This window comes from Oncorhynchus gorbuscha, unplaced genomic scaffold, assembly GCF_021184085.1.
Source record: "Oncorhynchus gorbuscha isolate QuinsamMale2020 ecotype Even-year unplaced genomic scaffold, OgorEven_v1.0 Un_scaffold_3147, whole genome shotgun sequence".
In the NCBI taxonomy this organism is placed as follows: Eukaryota; Metazoa; Chordata; class Actinopteri; order Salmoniformes; family Salmonidae; genus Oncorhynchus; species Oncorhynchus gorbuscha.
Window position 1 is genome coordinate 12,707 of NW_025747475.1, and position 22,120 is coordinate 34,826.

Here is a 22,120-nt window from a genome sequence, read left to right on the forward strand (position 1 = left end):
CTTTTTCATCATCTTCCATTTCCTCTGCCTCTCTCTCTCCCTCCCTCTCCTTCCTCTCCTCTACCTCTCTCTCTCTCTCTCTCTCTCTCTCTCTCTCTCTCTCTCTCTCTCTCTCTCTCTCTCTCTCCTCTCTCTACTCTCTCTCTCTCTCTCTCTCTCTCTCTCTCTCTCTCTCTCTCTCTCTCTCTCTCTCTCTCTCTCTCTCTCTCTCTCTCTCTCTCTCCCTCTCTCTCCTTCCTCTACCTTCTCTCTCTCTCTGTCTCCATCCTCTACCTTCTCTCCATCCTCTATCTCTGTCTCTATCTCTCCCTCTCTCCATCCTCTACCTTATCTCTCTCTCTCTACCTTCTCTCTCTCTCCATCCTCTACATTCTCTCTCTCTCTCTCCATCCTCTACCTTCTCTCCATCCTCTACCTATCTCTGTCTCTCTCTCTCTCTCCCTCCATTCTCTACCTCCGCCATCTCTCTCTGCCTCTCTCTCCATCCTCTACCTCCTCCCCCTATCTCTCTCCATCCTCTCTCTCTTTCTTTCTCTTTCTTTCTCTCTCTGCCCCTCTTTCTTTCTCCCTCTCCATCCTCCTCTCTCTCTGTCCAGGGGTCGTAAGTGTAAGCCCATCTTTGTGCAGATAGCCCGTCAGGTGGTCAAGCTGAATGCGTCTGACCTGCGACTGCCGTCCAGGGCCTGGAAGGTCAAGCTGGTGGGGGAGGGGGCCGACGATGCTGGAGGGGTGTTTGATGACACCATCACTGAGATGTGTCAGGTAGAGTAACAGTTTAACTACAGTAGAGTTTACAGTTAGATGTGTCATTTACAGTGGAGTTTACAGTAAGCTGTGTCAGTTACAGTAGAGTTTACAGTAAGATGTGTCAGTTACAGTAGAGTTTACAGTAAGATGTGTCAGTTACAGTAGAGTTTACAGTTAGATGTGTCATTTACAGTGGAGTTTACAGTAAGCTGTGTCAGTTACAGTAGAGTTTACAGTAAGCTGTGTCAGTTACAGTAGAGTTTACAGTAAGCTGTGTCAGTTACAGTAGAGCTGTGTCAGTTACAGTATAGTTTACAGTTAGATGTGCCAGTTACAGTAGAGTTTACAGTAAGCTGTGTCATTTACAGTATAGTTTACAGTAAGATGTGTCAGTTACAGTAGAGTTCACAGTTAGATGCTGCAGGAGGTATTATTAACAGTATAATTAGTGACTGTACTACTATTGATTTGATTTGATTTATTATAAATAGTATTGGGACAGCAGAATTAGTGACTGTATTATAAATAGTAGTGAGATAGTAACAGTAGAATTAGTGACTGTATTATAAATAGTAGTGACATAGTAACAGTAGAATTAGTGACTGTATTATAAATAGTAGTGGGATAGTAACAGTAGAATTAGTGACTATTATAAATAGTAGTGGGATAGTAACAGTAGAATTAGTGACTATTATAAATAGTAGTGGGATAGTAACAGTAGAATTAGTGACTATTATAAATAGTAGTGGGATAGTAACAGTAGAATTAGTGACTGTATTATAAATAGTAGTAATAGTAGTAGTGGAATTAGTTACTATTATAAATAGTAGTGGGATAGTAACAGTAGAATTAGTGACTGTATTATAAATAGTAGTAATAGTAGTAGTGGAATTAGTTACTATTATAAATAGTAGTGAGTTAGTAACAGTAGAATTAGTGACTGTATTATAAATAGTAGTAATAGTAGTAGTGGAATTAGTTACTATTATAAATAGTAGTGAGATAGTAACAGTAGAATTAGTGACTGTATTATAAGTAGTAGTGACATAGTAACAGTATAATTAGTGACTGTATTATAAATAGTAGTGGGACAGTAACAGTAGAATTAGTGACTGTATTATAAATAGTAGTGAGATAGTAACAGTAGAATTAGTGACTGTATTATAAATAGTAGTGAGATAGTAACAGTAGAATTAGTGACTGTATTATAAATAGTAGTGAGATAGTAACAGTAGAATTAGTGACTGTATTATAAATAGTAGTGGATAGTAACAGTAGAATTAGTGACTGTATTATAAATAGTAGTGGGACAGTAACAGTAGAATTAGTGACTATTATAAATAGTAACAGTAGAATTAGTGACTGTATTATAAATAGTAGTGGGACAGTAACAGTAGAATTAGTGACTATTATAAATAGTAACAGTAGAATTAGTGACTATTATAAATAGTAGTGGGACAGTAACAGTAGAATTAGTGACTATTATAAATAGTAACAGTAGAATTAGTGACTGTATTATAAATAGTAGTGGGATAGTAACAGTAGAATTAGTGACTGTATTATAAATAGTAGTGAGATAGTAACAGTAGAATTAGTGACTGTATTATAAATAGTAGTGGGATAGTAACAGTAGAATTAGTGACTATTATAAATAGTAGTGAGATAGTAACAGTAGAATTAGTGACTGTATTATAAATAGTAGTGAGACAGTAACAGTAGAATTAGTGACTGTATTATAAATAGTAGTGGGACAGTAACAGTAGAATTAGTGACTATTATAAATAGTAACAGTAGAATTAGTGACTGTATTATAAATAGTAGTGGGACAGTAACAGTAGAATTAGTGACTATTATAAATAGTAACAGTATAATTAGTGACTGTATTATAAATAGTAGTGGGACAGTAACAGTAGAATTAGTGACTATTATAAATAGTAACAGTAGAATTAGTGACTGTATTATAAATAGTAGTGGGACAGTAACAGTAGAATTAGTGACTATTATAAATAGTAACAGTAGAATTAGTGACTGTATTATAAAAGTATAGTAACAGTAGAATTAGTGACTATTATAAATAGTAACAGTAGAATTAGTGACTATTATAAATAGTAACAGTAGAATTAGTGACTGTATTATAAATAGTAGTGGGACAGTAACATACATTCTAAGTGGTTTGCTATTTTAAATTTGGGAACAAATCCTCAGTCTCAACCTGAAGTCATTTCCTTGTGGTGTCTGCACTATGTTCTTGTCTATTCTTCTAAGTTTATCTTCTTTACACTGGTTTCCTGAAATGTTCAACTAACAAATCGTGATATTATTTAGAGACGGGCTGTGGACAGGATATCTTGTGAGACTGACGCCTATTTCCTGTGTAGGAGTTGGAGACGGGAGTAGTGGATCTCCTCATCCCCTCCCCCAACGCCACAGCTGAGGTGGGCTACAACAGAGACAGGTGAGGACTGGCTAGGACAGCCAACAGAGACGCACAGTACCACATTACTGACACGCTGTCTCATTACCAGTCACCATAGAGACAGTACCACATTACTGACACACTGTCTCATTACTAGTCACCATAGAGACGCTGTCTCATTACCAGTCACCATAGAGACAGTACCACATTACTGACACGCTGTCTCATTACCAGTCACCATAGAGACAGTACCACATTACTGACACGCTGTCTCATTACCAGTCACCATAGAGACAGTACCACATTACTGACACGCTGTCTCATTACCAGTCACCATAGAGACGCTGTCTCATTACCAGTCACCATAGAGACGCTGTCTCATTACCAGTCACCATAGAGACGCTGTCTCATTACCAGTCACAATAGAGACAGTACCACATTACTGACACGCTGTCTCATTACCAGTCACCATAGAGACGCTGTCTCATTACCAGTCACCATAGAGACACTGTCTCATTACCAGTCACCATAGAGACACTGTCTCATTACCAGTCACCATAGAGACGCTGTCTCATTACCAGTCACCATAGAGACAGTACCACAATACTGACACACTGTCTCATTACCAGTCACCATAGAGACGCTGTCTCATTACCAGTCACCATAGAGACAGTACCACATTACTGACACACTGTCTATTACCAGTCACCATAGAGACGCTGTCTCATTACCAGTCACCATAGAGACAGTACCACATTACTGACACACTGTCTCATTACTAGTCACCATAGAGACAGTACCACATTACTGACACGCTGTCTCATTACCAGTCACCATAGAGACACTGTCTCATTACCAGTCACCATAGAGACAGCACCACATTACTGACACACTGTCTCATTACTAGTCACCATAGAGACAGTACCACATTACTGACACGCTGTCTCATTACCAGTCACCATAGAGACAGTACCACATTACTGACACACTGTCTCATTACTAGTCACCATAGAGACAGTACCACATTACTGTCTCATTACTAGTCACCATAGAGACAGTACCACATTACTGACTGTCTCATTACTAGTCACCATAGAGACAGTACCACAATACTGACACACTGTCTCATTACCAGTCACCATAGAGACAGTACCACATTACTGACACACTGTCTCATTACTAGTCACCATAGAGACAGTACCACATTACTGACACACTGTCTCATTACTAGTCACCATAGAGACAGTACCACAATACTGACACACTGTCTCATTACCAGTCACCATATTGACAGTACCACATTACTGACACACTGTCTCATTACTAGTCACCATAGAGACAGTACCACATTACTGACACACTGTCTCATTACTAGTCACCATAGAGACAGTACCACATTACTGACACACTGTCTCATTACTAGTCACCATAGAGACAGTACCACAATACTGACACACTGTCTCATTACCAGTCACCATATTGACAGTACCACATTACTGACACACTGTCTCATTACCAGTCACCATAGAGACACTGTCTCATTACCAGTCACCATAGAGACAGTACCACAATACTGACACACTGTCTCATTACCAGTCACCATAGAGACAGTACCACAATACTGACACGCTGTCTCATTACCAGTCACCATAGAGATGCTGTCTCATTACCAGTCACCATAGAGACGCTGTCTCATTACCAGTCACCATAGAGACAGTACCATAATACTGACACGCTGTCTCATTACCAGTCACCATAGAGACAGTACCACAATACTGACACGCTGTCTCATTACCAGTCACCATAGAGATGCTGTCTCATTACCAGTCACCATAGAGACGCTGTCTCATTACCAGTCACCATAGAGACAGTACCACATTACTGACACACATGCTGTCTCATTACCAGTCACCATAGAGACAGTACCACATTACTGACATGCTGTCTCATTACCAGTCACCATAGAGATGCTGTCTCATTACCAGTCACCATAGAGATGCTGTCTCATTACCAGTCACCATAGAGACAGCACCACATTACTGACATGCTGTCTCATTTCCAGTCACCATAGAGACGCTGTCTCATTACCAGTCACCATAGAGACACTGTCTCATTACCAGTCACCATAGAGACAGTACCACATTACTGACACACTGTCTCATTACCAGTCACCATAGAGACACTGTCTCATTACCAGTCACCATAGAGACAGTACCACATTACTGACACGCTGTCTCATTACCAGTCACCATAGAGACAATACCACAATACTGACACACTGTCTCATTATCAGTCACCATAGAGACAGTACCACAATACTGACACATTGTCTCATTACCAGTCACCATAGAGACAGTACCACAATACTGACACACTGTCTCATTATCAGTCACCATAGAGACAGTACCACATTACTGACACACTGTCTAAATACCAGTCACCATAGAGACAGTACCACAATACTGACACACTGTCTCATTACTAGTCACCATAGAGACAGTACCACAATACTGACACACTGTCTCATTACCAGTCACCATAGAGACGCTGTCTCATTACCAGTCACCATAGAGATGCTGTCTCATTACCAGTCACCATAGAGACAGTACCACATTACTGACATGCTGTCTCATTACCAGTCACCATAGAGACAGTACCACATAACTGACACGCTGTTTCATTACCAGTCACCATAGAGATACTGTCTCATTACCAGTCACCATAGAGACAGCACCACATTACTGACACACTGTCTCATTACCAGTCACCATAGAGACAGCACCACATTACTGACACGCTGTTTCATTACCAGTCACCATAGAGACAGCACCACATTACTGACACACTGTTTCATTACCAGTCACCATAGAGACAGTACCACATTACTGACACACTGTCTCATTACCAGTCACCATAGAGACAGTACCACATTACTGACACGCTGTCTCATTACCAGTCACCATAGAGACAGTACCACATTACTGACACACATGCTGTCTCATTACCAGTCACCATAGAGACAGTACCACATTACTGACATGCTGTCTCATTACCAGTCACCATAGAGATGCTGTCTCATTACCAGTCACCATAGAGACAGCACCACATTACTGACATGCTGTCTCATTTCCAGTCACCATAGAGACGCTGTCTCATTACCAGTCACCATAGAGACACTGTCTCATTACCAGTCACCATAGAGACAGTACCACATTACTGACACGCTGTCTCATTACTAGTCACCATAGAGACACTGTCTCATTACCAGTCACCATAGAGACAGTACCACATTACTGACATCTGTCTCATTACCAGTGTTATAGAGACAGCCACTACAGAGCTATAGTCTCATATGACTCTGTGTCATGGGCCACTAGAGACATACATATGACTCTGTGTTATTACCAGTCACCATAGTCTATATGACTCTGTGTTATGGGCCACTACAGAGCTATAGTCTATATGACTCTGTGTTATGGGCCACTACAGAGCTATAGTCTATATGACTCTGTGTGTTATAGAGCTATAGTCAGTACAGAGCTATAGTCTATATGACTCTGTGTTATGGGCCACTACAGAGCTATAGTCTATATGACTCTGTGTTATGGGCCACTACAGAGCTAGTCTATATGACTCTGTGTTATGGGCCACTACAGAGCTATAGTCTATATGACTCTGTGTTATGGGCCACTACAGAGCTATAGTCTATATGACTCTGTGTTATGGGGCACTACAGAGCTATAGTCTATATGACTCTGTGTTATGGGCCACTACAGAGCTATAGTCTATATGACTCTGTGTTATGGGCCACTACAGAGCTATAGTCTATATGACTCTGTGTTATGGGCCACTACAGAGCTATAGTCTATATGACTCTGTGTTATGGGCCACTACAGAGCTATAGTCTATATGACTCTGTGTTATGGGCCACTACAGAGCTATAGTCTATATGACTCTGTGTTATGGGCCACTACAGAGCTATAGTCTATATGACTCTGTGTTATGGGACACTACAGAGCTATAGTCTATATGACTCTGTGTATGGGCCACTACAGAGCTATAGTCTATATGACTCTGTGTTATGGGCCACTACAGAGCTATAGTCTATATGACTCTGTGTTATGGGACACTACAGAGCTATAGTCTATATGACTCTGTGTTATGGGACACTCAGGTCAACTCCAAACCTCCCTGTCCCTCCCCCAGGTTCCTGCTGAGCCCGTCATCCTGTCTGGATGAGCAGCTCCTCCAGTTTAAGTTCCTGGGCATCCTGATGGGGGTGGCTATCCGGACCAAGAAGCCCCTGGACCTGCACCTTGCCCCCATGGTGTGGAAGCAGCTGTGTTGTATTCCTCTGGTCCTGGAGGATCTAGAGGAGGTGGACCTGCTCTACGTTCAGACACTCAACAGCATTCTTCACATTGAAGACAGCGGCATCACAGAGGATAATTTCCATGAGGTGATAGATTTATTCTGTATTTTTTTCCTCTCCTCAGCTTAAGGTCATGAGCTACGATATTGGTATGAGGAGGAGGAGTATGAGGGGGATGAGGGGGATGAGGAGGAGTAGGAGTATGAGGGGGATGAGGATGATGTGGGGGATGAAGATGATGAGGGGGAAATGGCGCTGTGTTTCCTGTTTGACTTGGAAACCAGCCTAGGAAATGGAGGTGTGGGGATAGAGACTTGGAAACTAGCCTAGGAAATGGAGCTGTGTTTCCTGTTTGACTTGGAAACTAGCCTAGGAAATGGAGCTGTGTTTCCTGTGTGACTTGGAAACTAGCCTAGGAAATGGAGCTGTGCTTCCTGTTTGACTTAGAAACGAGCCTAGGAAATGGAGCTGTGTTTCCTGTTTGACTTGGAAACTAGCCTAGGAAATGGAGTTGTTTCCTGTTTGACTTGGAAACTAACCTAGGAAATGGAGCTGTGTTTCCTGTTTGACTTGGAAACGAGCCTAGGAAATGGAGTTGTGTTTCCTGTTTGACTTGGAAACTAGCCTAGGAAATGGAGTTGTGTTTCCTGTTTGACTTGGAAACGAGCCTAGGAAATGGAGCTGTGTTTCCTGTTTGACTTGGAAACTAGCCTAGGAAATGGAGTTGTGTTTCCTGTTTGACTTGGAAACTAGCCTAGGAAATGGAGTTGTGTTTCCTGTTTGACTTGGAAACTAGCCTAGGAAATGGAGTGTGTTTCCTGTTTGACTTGGAAACTAGCCTAGAAATGGAGGTGTGTTTCCTGTTTGACTTGGAAACTAGCCTAGGAAATGGAGCTGTGTTTCCTGTTTGACTTGGAAACTAGCCTAGGAAATGGAGCTGTGTTTCCTGTTTGACTTGGAAACTAGCCTAGGAAATGGAGCTGTGTTTCCTGTTTGACTTGGAAACTAGCCTAGGAAATGGAGCTGTGTTTCCTGTTTGACTTGGAAACTAGCCTAGGAAATGGAGCTGTGTTTCCTGTTTGACTTGGAAACTAGCCTAGGAAATGGAGCTGTGCTTCCTGTTCGACTTGGAAACTAGCCTAGGAAATGGAGCTGTGCTTCCTGTTTGACTTGGAATGGTGATAATATGGTATGGTGATAATATGGTATGGTGATAATATGGTATGGTGATAATATGGTATGGTGAGGTCTCTCAGTATGGTGATAATATGGTATGGTGATAATATGGTATGGTGATAATATGGTATGGTGGTAATATGGTATGGTGGTAATATGGTATGGTGATAATATGGTATGGTGATAATATGGTAGGGTGAGGTCTCTCAGTATGGTGATAATATGGTATGGTGACAATATGGTGTGGTGATAATATTGTATGGTGATAATATGGTATGGTGATAATATGGTATGGTGATAATATGGTATGGTGAGGTCTCTCAGTATGGTGATAATATGGTATGGTGATAATATGGTATGGTGATAATATGATATGGTGATAAAATGGTATGGTGAGGTCTCTCAGTATGGTGATAATATGGTGTGGTGATAATATGGTGTGGTGATAATATGGTATGGTGATAATATTGTATGGTGATAATATGGTATGGTGATAATATGGTATGGTGATAATATGGTATGGTGATAATATGGTATGGTGGTAATATGGTATGGTGATAATATGGTATGGTGATAATATGGTATGGTGATAATATGGTATGGTGATAATATGGTATGGTGTTAATACGGTATGGTGAGGTCTCTCAGTATGGTGATAATATGGTATGGTGATAATATGGTATGGTGATAATATGGTATGGTGATAATATGGTAGGGTGAGGTCTCTCAGTATGGTGATAATATGGTATGGTGATAATATGGTATGGTGATAATATGGTATGGTGATAATATGGTATGGTGAGGTCTCTCAGTATGGTGATAATATGGTGTGGTGATAATATGGTGTGGTGATAATATGGTAGGGTGGGGTCTCTCAGTATGGTGATAATATGGTATGGTGGTAATATGGTATGGTGATAATATGGTATGGTGATAATATGGTATGGTGATAATATGGTAGGGTGAGGTCTCTCAGTATGGTGATAATATGGTATGGTGACAATATGGTGTGGTGATAATATTGTATGGTGATAATATGGTATGGTGATAATATGGTATGGTGAGGTCTCTCAGTATGGTGATAATATGGTATGGTGATAAGATGATATGGTGATAAGATGATATGGTGATAAAATGGTATGGTGAGGTCTCTCAGTATGGTGATAATATGGTGTGGTGATAATATGGTGTGGTGATAATATGGTATGGTGATAATATTGTATGGTGATAATATGGTATGGTGATAATATGGTATGGTGAGGTCTCTCAGTATGGTGATAATATGGTATGGTGATAATATGGTATGGTGGTAATATGGTATGGTGATAATATGGTATGGTGATAATATGGTATGGTGATAATATGGTATGGTGTTAATACGGTATGGTGGGGTCTCTCAGTATGGTGATAATATGGTATGGTGATAATATGGTATGGTGGGGTCTCTCAGTATGGTGATAATATGGTATGGTGATAATATGGTATGGTGATAATATGGTATGGTGATAATATGGTATGGTGGGGTCTCTCAGTATGGTATGGTGATAATATGGTATGGTGATAATATGGTATGGTGATAATATGGGATGGTGAGGTCTCTCAGTATGGTGATAATATGGTGTGGTGATAATATGGTGTGGTGATAATATGGTATGGTGATAATATGGTATGGTGGTAATATGGTATGGTGATAATATGGTATGGTGATAATATGGTGTGGTGATAATATTGTATGGTGATAATATGGTATGGTGATAATATGGGATGGTGAGGTCTCTCAGTATGGTGATAATATGGTATGGTGATAATATGGTGTGGTGATAATATGGTATGGTGGTAATATGGTATGGTGATAATATGGTATGGTGATAATATGGTATGGTGATAATATGGTGTGGTGATAATATGGTGTGGTGATAATATTGTATGGTGATAATATTGTATGGTGATAAAATGGTGTGGTGATAATATTGTATGGTGATAATATGGTATGGTGAGGTCTCTCAGTATGGTGATAATATGGTATGGTGATACTATGGCATGGTGATAATATGGTATGGTGATAATATGGTAGGGTGATAATATGGTATGGTGAGGTCTCTCAGTATGGTGATAATATGGCGTGGTGATAATATGGTAGGGTGAGGTCTCTCAGTATGGTGATAATATGGTATGGTGATAATATGGTATGGTGATAATATGGTATGGTGAGGTCTCTCAGTATGGTGATAATATGGTATGGTGATAATATGGTATGGTGATAATATGGTATGGTGAGGTCTCTCAGTATGGTGATAATATGGTATGGTGATAATATGGTGTGGTGATAATATGGTATGGTGATAATATGGTGTGGTGATAATATTGTATGGTGATAATATGGTATGGTGATATGGTATGGTGGTGTGGTGATAATATGGTGTGGTGATAATATGGTGTGGTGATAATATTGTATGGTGATAATATGGTATGGTGATAATATGGTATGGTGATAATATGGTGTGGTGATAATATGGTGTGGTGATAATATTGTATGGTGATAATATGGTATGGTGATAATATGGTATGGTGATAATATGGTGTGGTGATAATATTGTATGGTGATAATATGGTATGGTGATAATATGGTGTGGTGATAATATTGTATGGTGATAATATGGTATGGTGATAATATGGTATGGTGAGGTCTCTCAGTATGGTGATAATATGGTATGGTGATAATATGGTGTGGTGATAATATGGTGTGGTGATAATATGGTATGGTGAGGTCTCTCAGTATGGTGATAATATGGTATGGTGATAATATGGTGTGGTGATAATATTGTATGGTGATAATATGGTATGGTGATAATATGGTGTGATAATATGGTACGGTGATAATATGGTGTGGTGATAATATGGTGTGGTGATAATATGGTGTGGTGATAATATGGTGTGGTGATAATATGGTATGGTGATAATATGGTATGGTGATAATATGGTATGGTGGTAATATGGTATGGTGATAATATGGTACGGTGATAATATTGTACGGTGATAATATGGTATGGTGATAATATTGTATGGTGATAATATTGTATGGTGATAATATGGTGTGGTGATAATATTGTATGGTGATAATATGGTATGGTGATAATATGGTGTGGTGATAATATTGTATGGTGATAATATGGTATGGTGGTAATATGGTATGGTGAGGTCTCTCAGTATGGTGATAATATGGTATGGTGAGGTCTCTCAGTATGGTGATAATATGGTATGGTGATAATATGGTATGGTGATAATATGGTATGGTGATAATATGGTATGGTGATAATATGGTGTGGTGATAATATGGTATGGTGATAATATGGTATGGTGATAATATGGTATGGTGATAATATGGTGTGGTGGTAATATGGTGGTGGTGATAATATGGTGTGGTGATAATATGGTATGGTGATAATACTGGACTCTACTGGACTGGCTCCTCTCTCTCTCACACAGAAACACACAGACACACATATAATGCAATGGTATGGTGATAGCACATCCTGTCTAGGGATTGGCCAGTTGGCCTGCCTCCCAGGAAGGACCACAGCCAGGATAGATAGAGAGTCCAGAGGTATGAGTGAGGAGAGAGGGGGGAAGAGGGAGGGGGGATAGACATGGCCTCCCTGTCTTGTGAAGGAAGGACCACAGCCAGGATAGATAATAGAGGGAGAGGAAGGGAGAGGGGGGAGAGAGAGACATGGCCTCCCTGTCTTGTGAAGGAAGGACCACAGCCAGGATAGATAGAGAGTCCAGAGAGGGAGAGGAAGGGAGAGAGGGGGGAGAGAGAGAAATGGCCTCTCAGGCCCACAGTCTCCTAGCCAAGAGAGGGAAAGATGGAGGAAGGAGCAGGAGGAGAGAGAGAGAGGTGGCGGAGAGAGAGACATGGAATAAAGAGGAAGGGATCTGACAGGATTCTGAATCAACTCTCTACAAATGGAATTGACCCCCAACTTGAATTCAGATGAAGTGATGTTTTACTGTTGTGCTCCTCCCTCTAGATGATTCCTCTGGATTCGTTCGTGGGTCAGAGTGCAGACGGTAAGATGGTTCCTATTATCCCCGGGGGAAACAGCATCCCTCTGACCTTCTCCAACAGGAAGGAGTATGTAGCCCGGGCCATCGAGTACCGCCTGCACGAGATAGACAGACAGGTACGACACACACACACACACACACACAGGAGTACCGCCTGCACGAGATAGACAGACAGGTACGACACACACACACACACACACACACACACACACACACACACACACAGGAGTACCGCCTGCACGAGATAGACAGACAGGTACAACACACACACACACACACACAGGAGTACCGCCTGCACGAGATAGACAGACAGGTACGACACACACACACACACACAGGAGTACCGCCTGCACCAGATAGACAGACTGGTACGACACAGACAACACCATAGAGTACCGCCTGCACTAGATAGACAGACGGGTACGACACACAGGAGTACCGCCTGCACCAGATAGACAGACAGGTACGACACAGACAACACCATCGAGTACCGCCTGCACCAGATAGACAGACGGGTACGACACACAGGAGTACCGCCTGCACCAGATAGACAGACAGGTACGACACACAGGAGTACCGCCTGCACCAGATAGACAGACGGGTACGACACACAGGAGTACCGCCTGCACCAGATAGACAGACAGGTACGACACAGACAACACCATCGAGTACCGCCTGCAGCAGATAGACAGACGGGTACGACACACAGGAGTACCGCCTGCACCAGATAGACAGACAGGTACGACACACAGGAGTACCACCTGCACCAGATAGACAGACAGGTACGACACACAGGAGTACCGCCTGCACCAGATAGACAGACAGGTACGACACAGACAACACCATCGAGTACCGCCTGCAGCAGATAGACAGACGGGTACGACACACAGGAGTACCGCCTGCACCAGATAGACAGACAGGTACGACACACAGGAGTACCGCCTGCACCAGATAGACAGACAGGTACGACACACAGGAGTACCGCCTGCACCAGATAGACAGACAGGTACGACACAGACAACACCATCGAGTACCGCCTGCACCAGATAGACAGACGGGTACGACACACAGGAGTACCGCCTGCACCAGATAGACAGACAGGTACGACACACAGGAGTACCGCCTGCACCAGATAGACAGACAGGTACGACACACAGGAGTACCGCCTGCACCAGATAGACAGACAGGTACGACACACAGGAGTACCGCCTGCACCAGATAGACAGACAGGTACGACACACAGGAGTACCGCCTGCACCAGATAGACAGACGGGTACGACACACAGGAGTACCGCCTGCACCAGATAGACAGACAGGTACGACACACAGGAGTACCGCCTGCACCAGATAGACAGACAGGTACGACACACAGGAGTACCGCCTGCACCAGATAGACAGACGGGTACGACACACAGGAGTACCGCCTGCACCAGATAGACAGACAGGTACGACACACAGGAGTACCGCCTGCACCAGATAGACAGACGGATACGACACAGACAACACCATCGAGTACGGCCTGCACCAGATAGACAGACAGGTACGACACAGACAACACCATCGAGTACCGCCTGCACCAGATAGACAGACGGAGTTCCGAGAGGCAGCACACACGTCTGACAGCGGCTGTTGGTCGTCCTATCGCCTCATGTTGTGTTAATTTGCCGTGGATTCTACATGTCTGCCGTAGTTCATTAACCACCAGCGGGTGGTGACTAATACACCGTGGCCACCTGCTGCTTTCAGACCTTCCTCTTCGGTGACTAACACACCGTGGCCACCTGCTGCTTTCAGACCATCCTCTTCGGTGACTAACACACCGTGGCCACCTGCTGCTTTCAGACCTTCCTCTTCGGTGACTAACACACCGTGGCCACCTGCTGCTTTCAGACCATCCTCTTCGGTGACTAACACACCGTGGCCACCTGCTGCTTTCAGACCATCCTCTTCGGTGACTAACACACCGTGGCCACCTGCTGCTTTCAGACCATCCTCTTCGGTGACTAACACACCGTGGCCACCTGCTGCTTTCAGACCTTACTCTTCGGTGACTAACACACCGTGGCCACCTGCTGCTTTCAGACCTTCCTCTTTGGTGACTAACACACCGTGGCCACCTGCTGCTTTCAGACCATCCTCTTCGGTGACTAACACACCGTGGCCACCTGCTGCTTTCAGACCATCCTCTTCGGTGACTAACACACCGTGGCCACCTGCTGCTTTCAGACCTTCCTCTTCGGTGACTAACACACCGTGGCCACCTGCTGCTTTCAGACCATCCTCTTCGGTGACTAACACACCGTGGCCACCTGCTGCTTTCAGACCATCCTCTTCGGTGACTAACACACCGTGGCCACCTGCTGCTTTCAGACCATCCTCTTCGGTGACTAACACACCGTGGCCACCTGCTGCTTTCAGACCATCCTCTTCGGTGACTAACACACCGTGGCCACCTGCTGCTTTCAGACCATCCTCTTCGGTGACTAACACACCGTGGCCACCTGCTGCTTTCAGACCATCCTCTTCGGTGACTAACACACCGTGGCCACCTGCTGCTTTCAGACCTTCCTCTTCGGTGACTAACACACCGTGGCCACCTGCTGCTTTCAGACCATCCTCTTCGGTGACTAACAAAATCAGTCGGGCCACCTGCTGCTTTCAGACCATCCTCTTAATGACTAACACACCGTGGCCACCTGCTGCTTTCAGACCTTCCTCTTCGGTGACTAACACACCGTGGCCACCTGCTGCTTTCAGACCATCCTCTTCGGTGACTAACACACCGTGAGCCACCTGCTGCTTTCAGACCATCCTCTTCGGTGATAAGACACCGTGGCCACCTGCTGCTTTCAGACCATCCTCTTCGGTGACTAACACACCGTGGCCACCTGCTGCTTTCAGACCATCCTCTTCGGTGACTAACACACCGTGGCCACCTGCTGCTTTCAGACCTTCCTCTTCGGTGACTAACACACCGTGGCCACCTGCTGCTTTCAGACCATCCTCTTCGGTGACTAACACACCGTGGCCACCTGCTGCTTTCAGACCTTCCTCTTCGGTGACTAACACACCGTGGCCACCTGCTGCTTTCAGACCTTCCTCTTCGGTGACTAACACACCGTGGCCACCTGCTGCTTTCAGACCTTCCTCTTCGGTGACTAACACACCGTGGCCACCTGCTGCTCAGACCTTCCTCTTCGGTGACTAACACACCGTGGCCACCTGCTGCTTTCAGACCTTCCTCTTCGGTGACTAAACACCACCTGCCACCTGCTTTCAGACCTTCCTCTTCGGTGCTGGCCACTTGCTGCTTTCAGACCTGCCTCTTCGGTGACTAACACACCGTGGCCACCTGCTGCTTTCAGACCTTCCTCTTCGGTGACTAACACACCGTGGCCACCTGCTGCTTTCAGACCTTCCTCTTCGGTGACTAACACACCGTGGCCACCTGCTGCTTTCAGACCTTCCTCTTCGGTGACTAACACACCGTGGCCACCTGCTGCTTTCAGACCTTCCTCTTCGGTGACTAACACACCGTGGCCACCTGCTGCTTTCAGACCTTACTCTTCGGTGACTAACACACCATGGCCACCTGCTGCTTTCAGACCTTCCTCTTCTGTGACTAACACACCGTGGCCACCTGCTGCTTTCAGACTTTCGTCTTCGGTGACTAACACACCGTGGCCACCTGCTGCTTTCAGACCTGCCTCTTCAGTGACTAACACACCGTGGCCACCTGCTGCTTTCAGACCTTCCTATTCGGTGACTAACACACCGTGGCCACCTGCTGCTTTCAGACCATCCTCTTCGGTGACTAACACACCGTGGCCACCTGCTGCTTTCAGACCTTCCTCTTCGGTGACTAACACACCGTGGCCACCTGCTGCTTTCAGACCATCCTCTTCGGTGACTAACACACCGTGGCCACCTGCTGCTTTCAGATCTTCCTCTTCGGTGACTAACACACCGTGGCCACCTGCTGCTTTCAGACCTTCGTCTTCGTGGTGTCTTCTCTACGAGACATTATCGAGCTCTCTGCACTACACTTAGGCTATGGCCCCGAGGCTTTTCGTTTCAGAGAAACTCAGCAGACCTCTCCTCCACTCTGAAACTTGAGATATCTTAATGAAAGAATTCAATATATACAAGAGGCACTGCGCTCTTCTATAATAGAAACTCAATTCTGAATTGGTTTTAAGATGAAGAATCATGCCTGGAATTTTTCTAAGTAATCTTAACACCCAGCTTGGTTGGCATGGGAACAACTATATTTATAATTGTAGAAACGTCATGGTTCAGTATATAACTATAACTAGACTGTATTTATAAGTGTTAGACTCTAAGGTGTGAGAGTACAGTACATTTCTCTGTTAGTTTTGTGTTTAACTCTCACCTGGAAACTCTTGTTTCATATCTCCCCTCCCCCCCGTCTCTCTCCCCTGTCTTTCTCCTTCCCCTATCCCTCTCTCTCCCTCCCCTCTCTCTCTCCCTCCCCTCCCTCTCTCTCCCTCTATCCCTCTCTCTCCCCTTATCCCTCTCACCCATCCCTCTCTCTCCCTCCGCTCTCTCTCTCCCTCCCCTCCCTCTCTCTCCCTCTATCCCTCTCTCTCCCCTTATCCCTCTCACCCATCCCTCTCTCTCCCCCCTCTCTCTCTCTCCCTCCCTCCCTCTCTCTCCCTCTATCCCTCCCTCTCCCCTTATCCCTCTCAACCATCCCTCTCGATCCCCCCTCTCTCTCGCTCCCCCTCTCTCTCTCCCTCCCCTATTCCTCTCTCTCTCTCTCTCCTCTCTCTCCCCATCCCTCTCTCTTCCCCCTATCCCTTTCTCCCCCCCCCCTTCTCTCCCAGGTGGCGGTGGTGCGTGAGGGCATGTCCTGGATCGTCCCTGTCCCTCTCCTCTCCCTCCTCACAGCCAAACAACTGGAACAGATGGTTTGTGGGATGCCAGAGATCAGTGTGGATGTGCTCAAGAAGGTCTCATTACTTTATTACTGTCTTCCGTTTGTTTTCATCTCATTGTTTTGCTGTAAAGTGATTTCAATATGCACTGACTGGCTGACTGACTGGCTGACTGACTGACTGACTGACTGACTGGCTGGCTGACTGGCTGACTGACTGGCTGACTGACTGATTGACTGGCTGGCTGACTGACTGACTGGCTGACTGACTGGCTGGCTGACTGGCTGACTGGCTGACTGACTGACTGACTGACTGGCTGGCTGACTGACTGACTGACTGACTGACTGACTGACTGACTGACTGGCTGACTGACTGACTGACTGACTGGCTGGCTGACTGACTGACTGGCTGACTGACTGGCTGACTGACTGACTGACTGACTGGCTGACTGACTGACTCACTGGCTGACTGACTGACTGGCTGACTGACTGACTGACTGACTGGCTGACTCACTGGCTGACTGACTGACTCACTGGCTGACTGACTGACTGACTGACTGACTGGCTGACTGACTGCCTGACTGACTCACTGGCTGACTGACTGCCTGACTGACTCACTGGCTGACTGACTGACTCACTGGCTGACTGACTGGCTGACTGACTGGCTGACTGACTGACTGGCTGACTGACTGACTGACTGGCTGACTGACTGACTGGCTGACTGACTGACTAAGTGATGATTGGCTGGCTGACTGACTGACTGGCTGGCTGACTGGCTGACTGACTGGCTGACTGACTAAGTGATGATTGGCTGACTGACTGCCTGACTAAGTGATGATTGTCTGACTGACTGACTGACTGACTGACTGACTGACTGACTGACTGACTGACTGACTAAGTGATGATTGGCTGACTGACTGACTGATTGACTAAGTGATGATTGGCTGACTGACTGCCTGCCTGACTAAGTGATGATTGGCTGACGAACTGACTGCCTGACTGACTGACTAAGTGATGATTGGCTGACTGACTGACTAAGTGATGATTGGCTGACTGACTAAGTGATGACTGCCTGCCTGACTAAGTGATGATTGGCTGACGAACTGACTGCCTGACTGACTAAGTGATGATTGGCTGACTGACTGACTAAGTGATGATTGGCTGACTGACTAAGTGATGATTGGCTGACTGACTGACTGACTAAGTGATGATTGGCTGACTGACTGACTGACTGATTGACTAAGTGATGATTGGCTGACTGACTGATTGACTGATTGACTAAGTGATGATTGGCTGACTGACTGACTGACTGATTAACTAAGTGATGATTGGCTGACTGACTGATTGACTGCCTGACTGACTGATTGTTGTATTGATGTCTGTATTAGTGGCTGTATTAATTACAGGTAGTGTGGTACCGTGAGGTAATGGCTGTATTAATGGCTGTATTAATTACAGGTAGTGTGGTACCATGAGGTAATGGCTGTATTAATTACAGGTAGTGTGGTACCATGAGGTAATGGCTGTATTAATTACAGGTAGTGTGGTACCATGAGGTAATGGCTGTATTAATTACAGGTAGTGTGGTACCATGAGGTAATGGCTGTATTAATTACAGGTAGTGTGGTACCATGAGGTAATGGCTGTATTAATTACAGGTAGTGTGGTACCGTGAGGTAATGGCTGTATTAATGGCTGTATTAATTACAGGTAGTGTGGTACCATGAGGTAATGGCTGTATTAATTACAGGTAGTGTGGTACCGTGAGGTAATGGCTGTATTAATGGCTGTATTAATTACAGGTAGTGTGGTACCATGAGGTAATGGCTGTATTAATTACAGGTAGTGTGGTACCGTGAGGTAATGGCTGTATTAATGGCTGTATTAATTACAGGTAGTGTGGTACCATGAGGTAATGGCTGTATTAATTACAGGTAGTGTGGTACCGTGAGGTAATGGCTGTGTTAGTTACAGGTAGTGAGGTACCATGAGGTAATGGCTGTATTAATTACAGGTAGTGTGGTACCATGAGGTAATGGCTGTATTAATTACAGGTAGTGTGGTACCGTGAGGTAATGGCTGTGTTATTTACAGGTAGTGAGGTACCATGAGGTAATGGCTTTATTAATTACAGGTAGTGTGGTACCATGAGGTAATGGCTGTATTAATTACAGGTAGTGTGGTACCATGAGGTAATGGCTGTATTAATTACAGGTAGTGTGGTACAGTGAGGTAATGGCTGTGTTATTTACAGGTAGTGAGGTACCATGAGGTAATGGCTGTATTAATGGCTGTATTAATGGCTGTATTAATTACAGGTAGTGTGGTACCATGAGGAAATGGCTGTATTAATTACAGGTAGTGTGGTACCGTGAGGAAATGGCTGTATTAATTACAGGTAGTGTGGTACCGTGAGGTAATGGCTGTATTAATTACAGGTAGTGAGGTACCATGAGGTAATGGCTGTATTAGTGGCTGTATTAATTACAGGTAGTGTGGTACCGTGAGGTAATGGCTGTATTAATTACAGGTAGTGAGGTACCATGAGGTGATGGCTGTATTAATTACAGGTAGTGTGGTACCATGAGGTAATGGCTGTATTAATGGCTGTATTAATTACAGGTAGTGAGGTACCATGAGGTAATGGCTGTATTAATGGCTGTATTAATTACAGGTAGTGTGGTACCATGAGGTAATGGCTGTATTAATGGCTGTATTAATTACAGGTAGTGAGGTACCATGAGGTAATGGCTGTATTAATGGCTGTATTAATTACATGTAGTGAGGTACCATGAGGTAATGGCTGTATTAATTACAGGTAGTGTGGTACCATGAGGTAATGGCTGTATTAATTACAGGTAGTGTGGTACCATGAGGTAATGGCTGTATTAGTGGCTGTATTAATTACAGGTAGTGAGGTACCATGAGGTAATGGCTGTATTAATGGCTGTATTAATTACAGGTAGTGTGGTACCATGAGGTAATGGCTGTATTAATGGCTGTATTAATTACAGGTAGTGTGGTACCATGAGGTAATGGCTGTATTAATTACAGGTAGTGTGGTACCGTGAGGTAATGGCTGTATTAATGGCTGTATTAATTACAGGTAGTGTGGTACCATGAGGTAATGGCTGTATTAATTACAGGTAGTGTGGTACCATGAGGTAATGGCTGTATTAATTACAAGTAGTGTGGTACCGTGAGGTAATGGCTGTATTAATGGCTGTATTAATTACAGGTAGTGTGGTACCATGAGGTAATGGCTGTATTAATTACATGTAGTGAGGTACCATGAGGTAATGGCTGTATTAATTACAGGTAGTGTGGTACCATGAGGTAATGGCTGTATTAATTACAGGTAGTGTGGTACCATGAGGTAATGGCTGTATTAATTACAGGTAGTGTGGTACAGTGAGGTAATGGCTGTGTTATTTACAGGTAGTGAGGTACCATGAGGTAATGGCTGTATTAATGGCTGTATTAATGGCTGTATTAATTACAGGTAGTGTGGTACCATGAGGAAATGGCTGTATTAATTACAGGTAGTGTGGTACCGTGAGGAAATGGCTGTATTAATTACAGGTAGTGTGGTACCGTGAGGTAATGGCTGTATTAATTACAGGTAGTGAGGTACCATGAGGTAATGGCTGTATTAGTGGCTGTATTAATTACAGGTAGTGTGGTACCGTGAGGTAATGGCTGTATTAATTACAGGTAGTGAGGTACCATGAGGTGATGGCTGTATTAATTACAGGTAGTGTGGTACCATGAGGTAATGGCTGTATTAATGGCTGTATTAATTACAGGTAGTGAGGTACCATGAGGTAATGGCTGTATTAGTGGCTGTATTAATTACAGGTAGTGTGGTACCATGAGGTAATGGCTGTATTAATGGCTGTATTAATTACAGGTAGTGAGGTACCATGAGGTAATGGCTGTATTAATTACAGGTAGTGTGGTACCATGAGGTAATGGCTGTATTAATTACAGGTAGTGTGGTACCATGAGGTAATGGCTGTATTAGTGGCTGTATTAATTACAGGTAGTGAGGTACCATGAGGTAATGGCTGTATTAATGGCTGTATTAATTACAGGTAGTGTGGTACCATGAGGTAATGGCTGTATTAATTACAGGTAGTGTGGTACCATGAGGTAATGGCTGTATTAATTACAGGTAGTGTGGTACCATGAGGTAATGGCTGTATTAATGGCTGTATTAATTACAGGTAGTGTGGTACCATGAGGTAATGGTTGTGTTAATTACAGGTAGTGTGGTACCATGAGGTAATGGCTGTATTAATTACAGATAGTGTGGTACCATGAGGTAATGGCTGTATTAATTACAGGTAGTGTGGTACCATGAGGTAATGGCTGTATTAATTACAGGTAGTGTGGTACCATGAGGTAATGACTGTATTAATTACAGGTAGTGTGGTACCATGAG

General features: G+C 44.1%; 1 protein-coding gene and 1 long non-coding RNA gene across 2 annotated transcripts in view; both read left to right on the forward strand.

Annotated features, from left to right (window-relative positions):
* The first annotated feature begins 588 nt into the window (after positions 1–588).
* Positions 589–22,120, forward strand: part of LOC124027372 (probable E3 ubiquitin-protein ligase HERC1) — a 31,325-nt gene continuing 9,793 nt past the window's right edge. The window contains exons 1-5 of the mRNA XM_046339820.1: positions 589–762; positions 3,126–3,202; positions 7,370–7,622; positions 12,743–12,895; positions 17,627–17,752. Of these exons, the coding sequence (XP_046195776.1) occupies positions 754–762; positions 3,126–3,202; positions 7,370–7,622; positions 12,743–12,895; positions 17,627–17,752 (618 nt within the window). The 5' untranslated portion in view covers positions 589–753. The remainder of the gene's footprint in view (positions 763–3,125; positions 3,203–7,369; positions 7,623–12,742; positions 12,896–17,626; positions 17,753–22,120) is intronic.
* Positions 19,123–20,376, forward strand: LOC124027373. Its single transcript, XR_006837398.1, has 3 exons — positions 19,123–19,174; positions 19,571–19,628; positions 20,317–20,376. It is a non-coding gene; the product is annotated as an uncharacterized LOC124027373 (long non-coding RNA).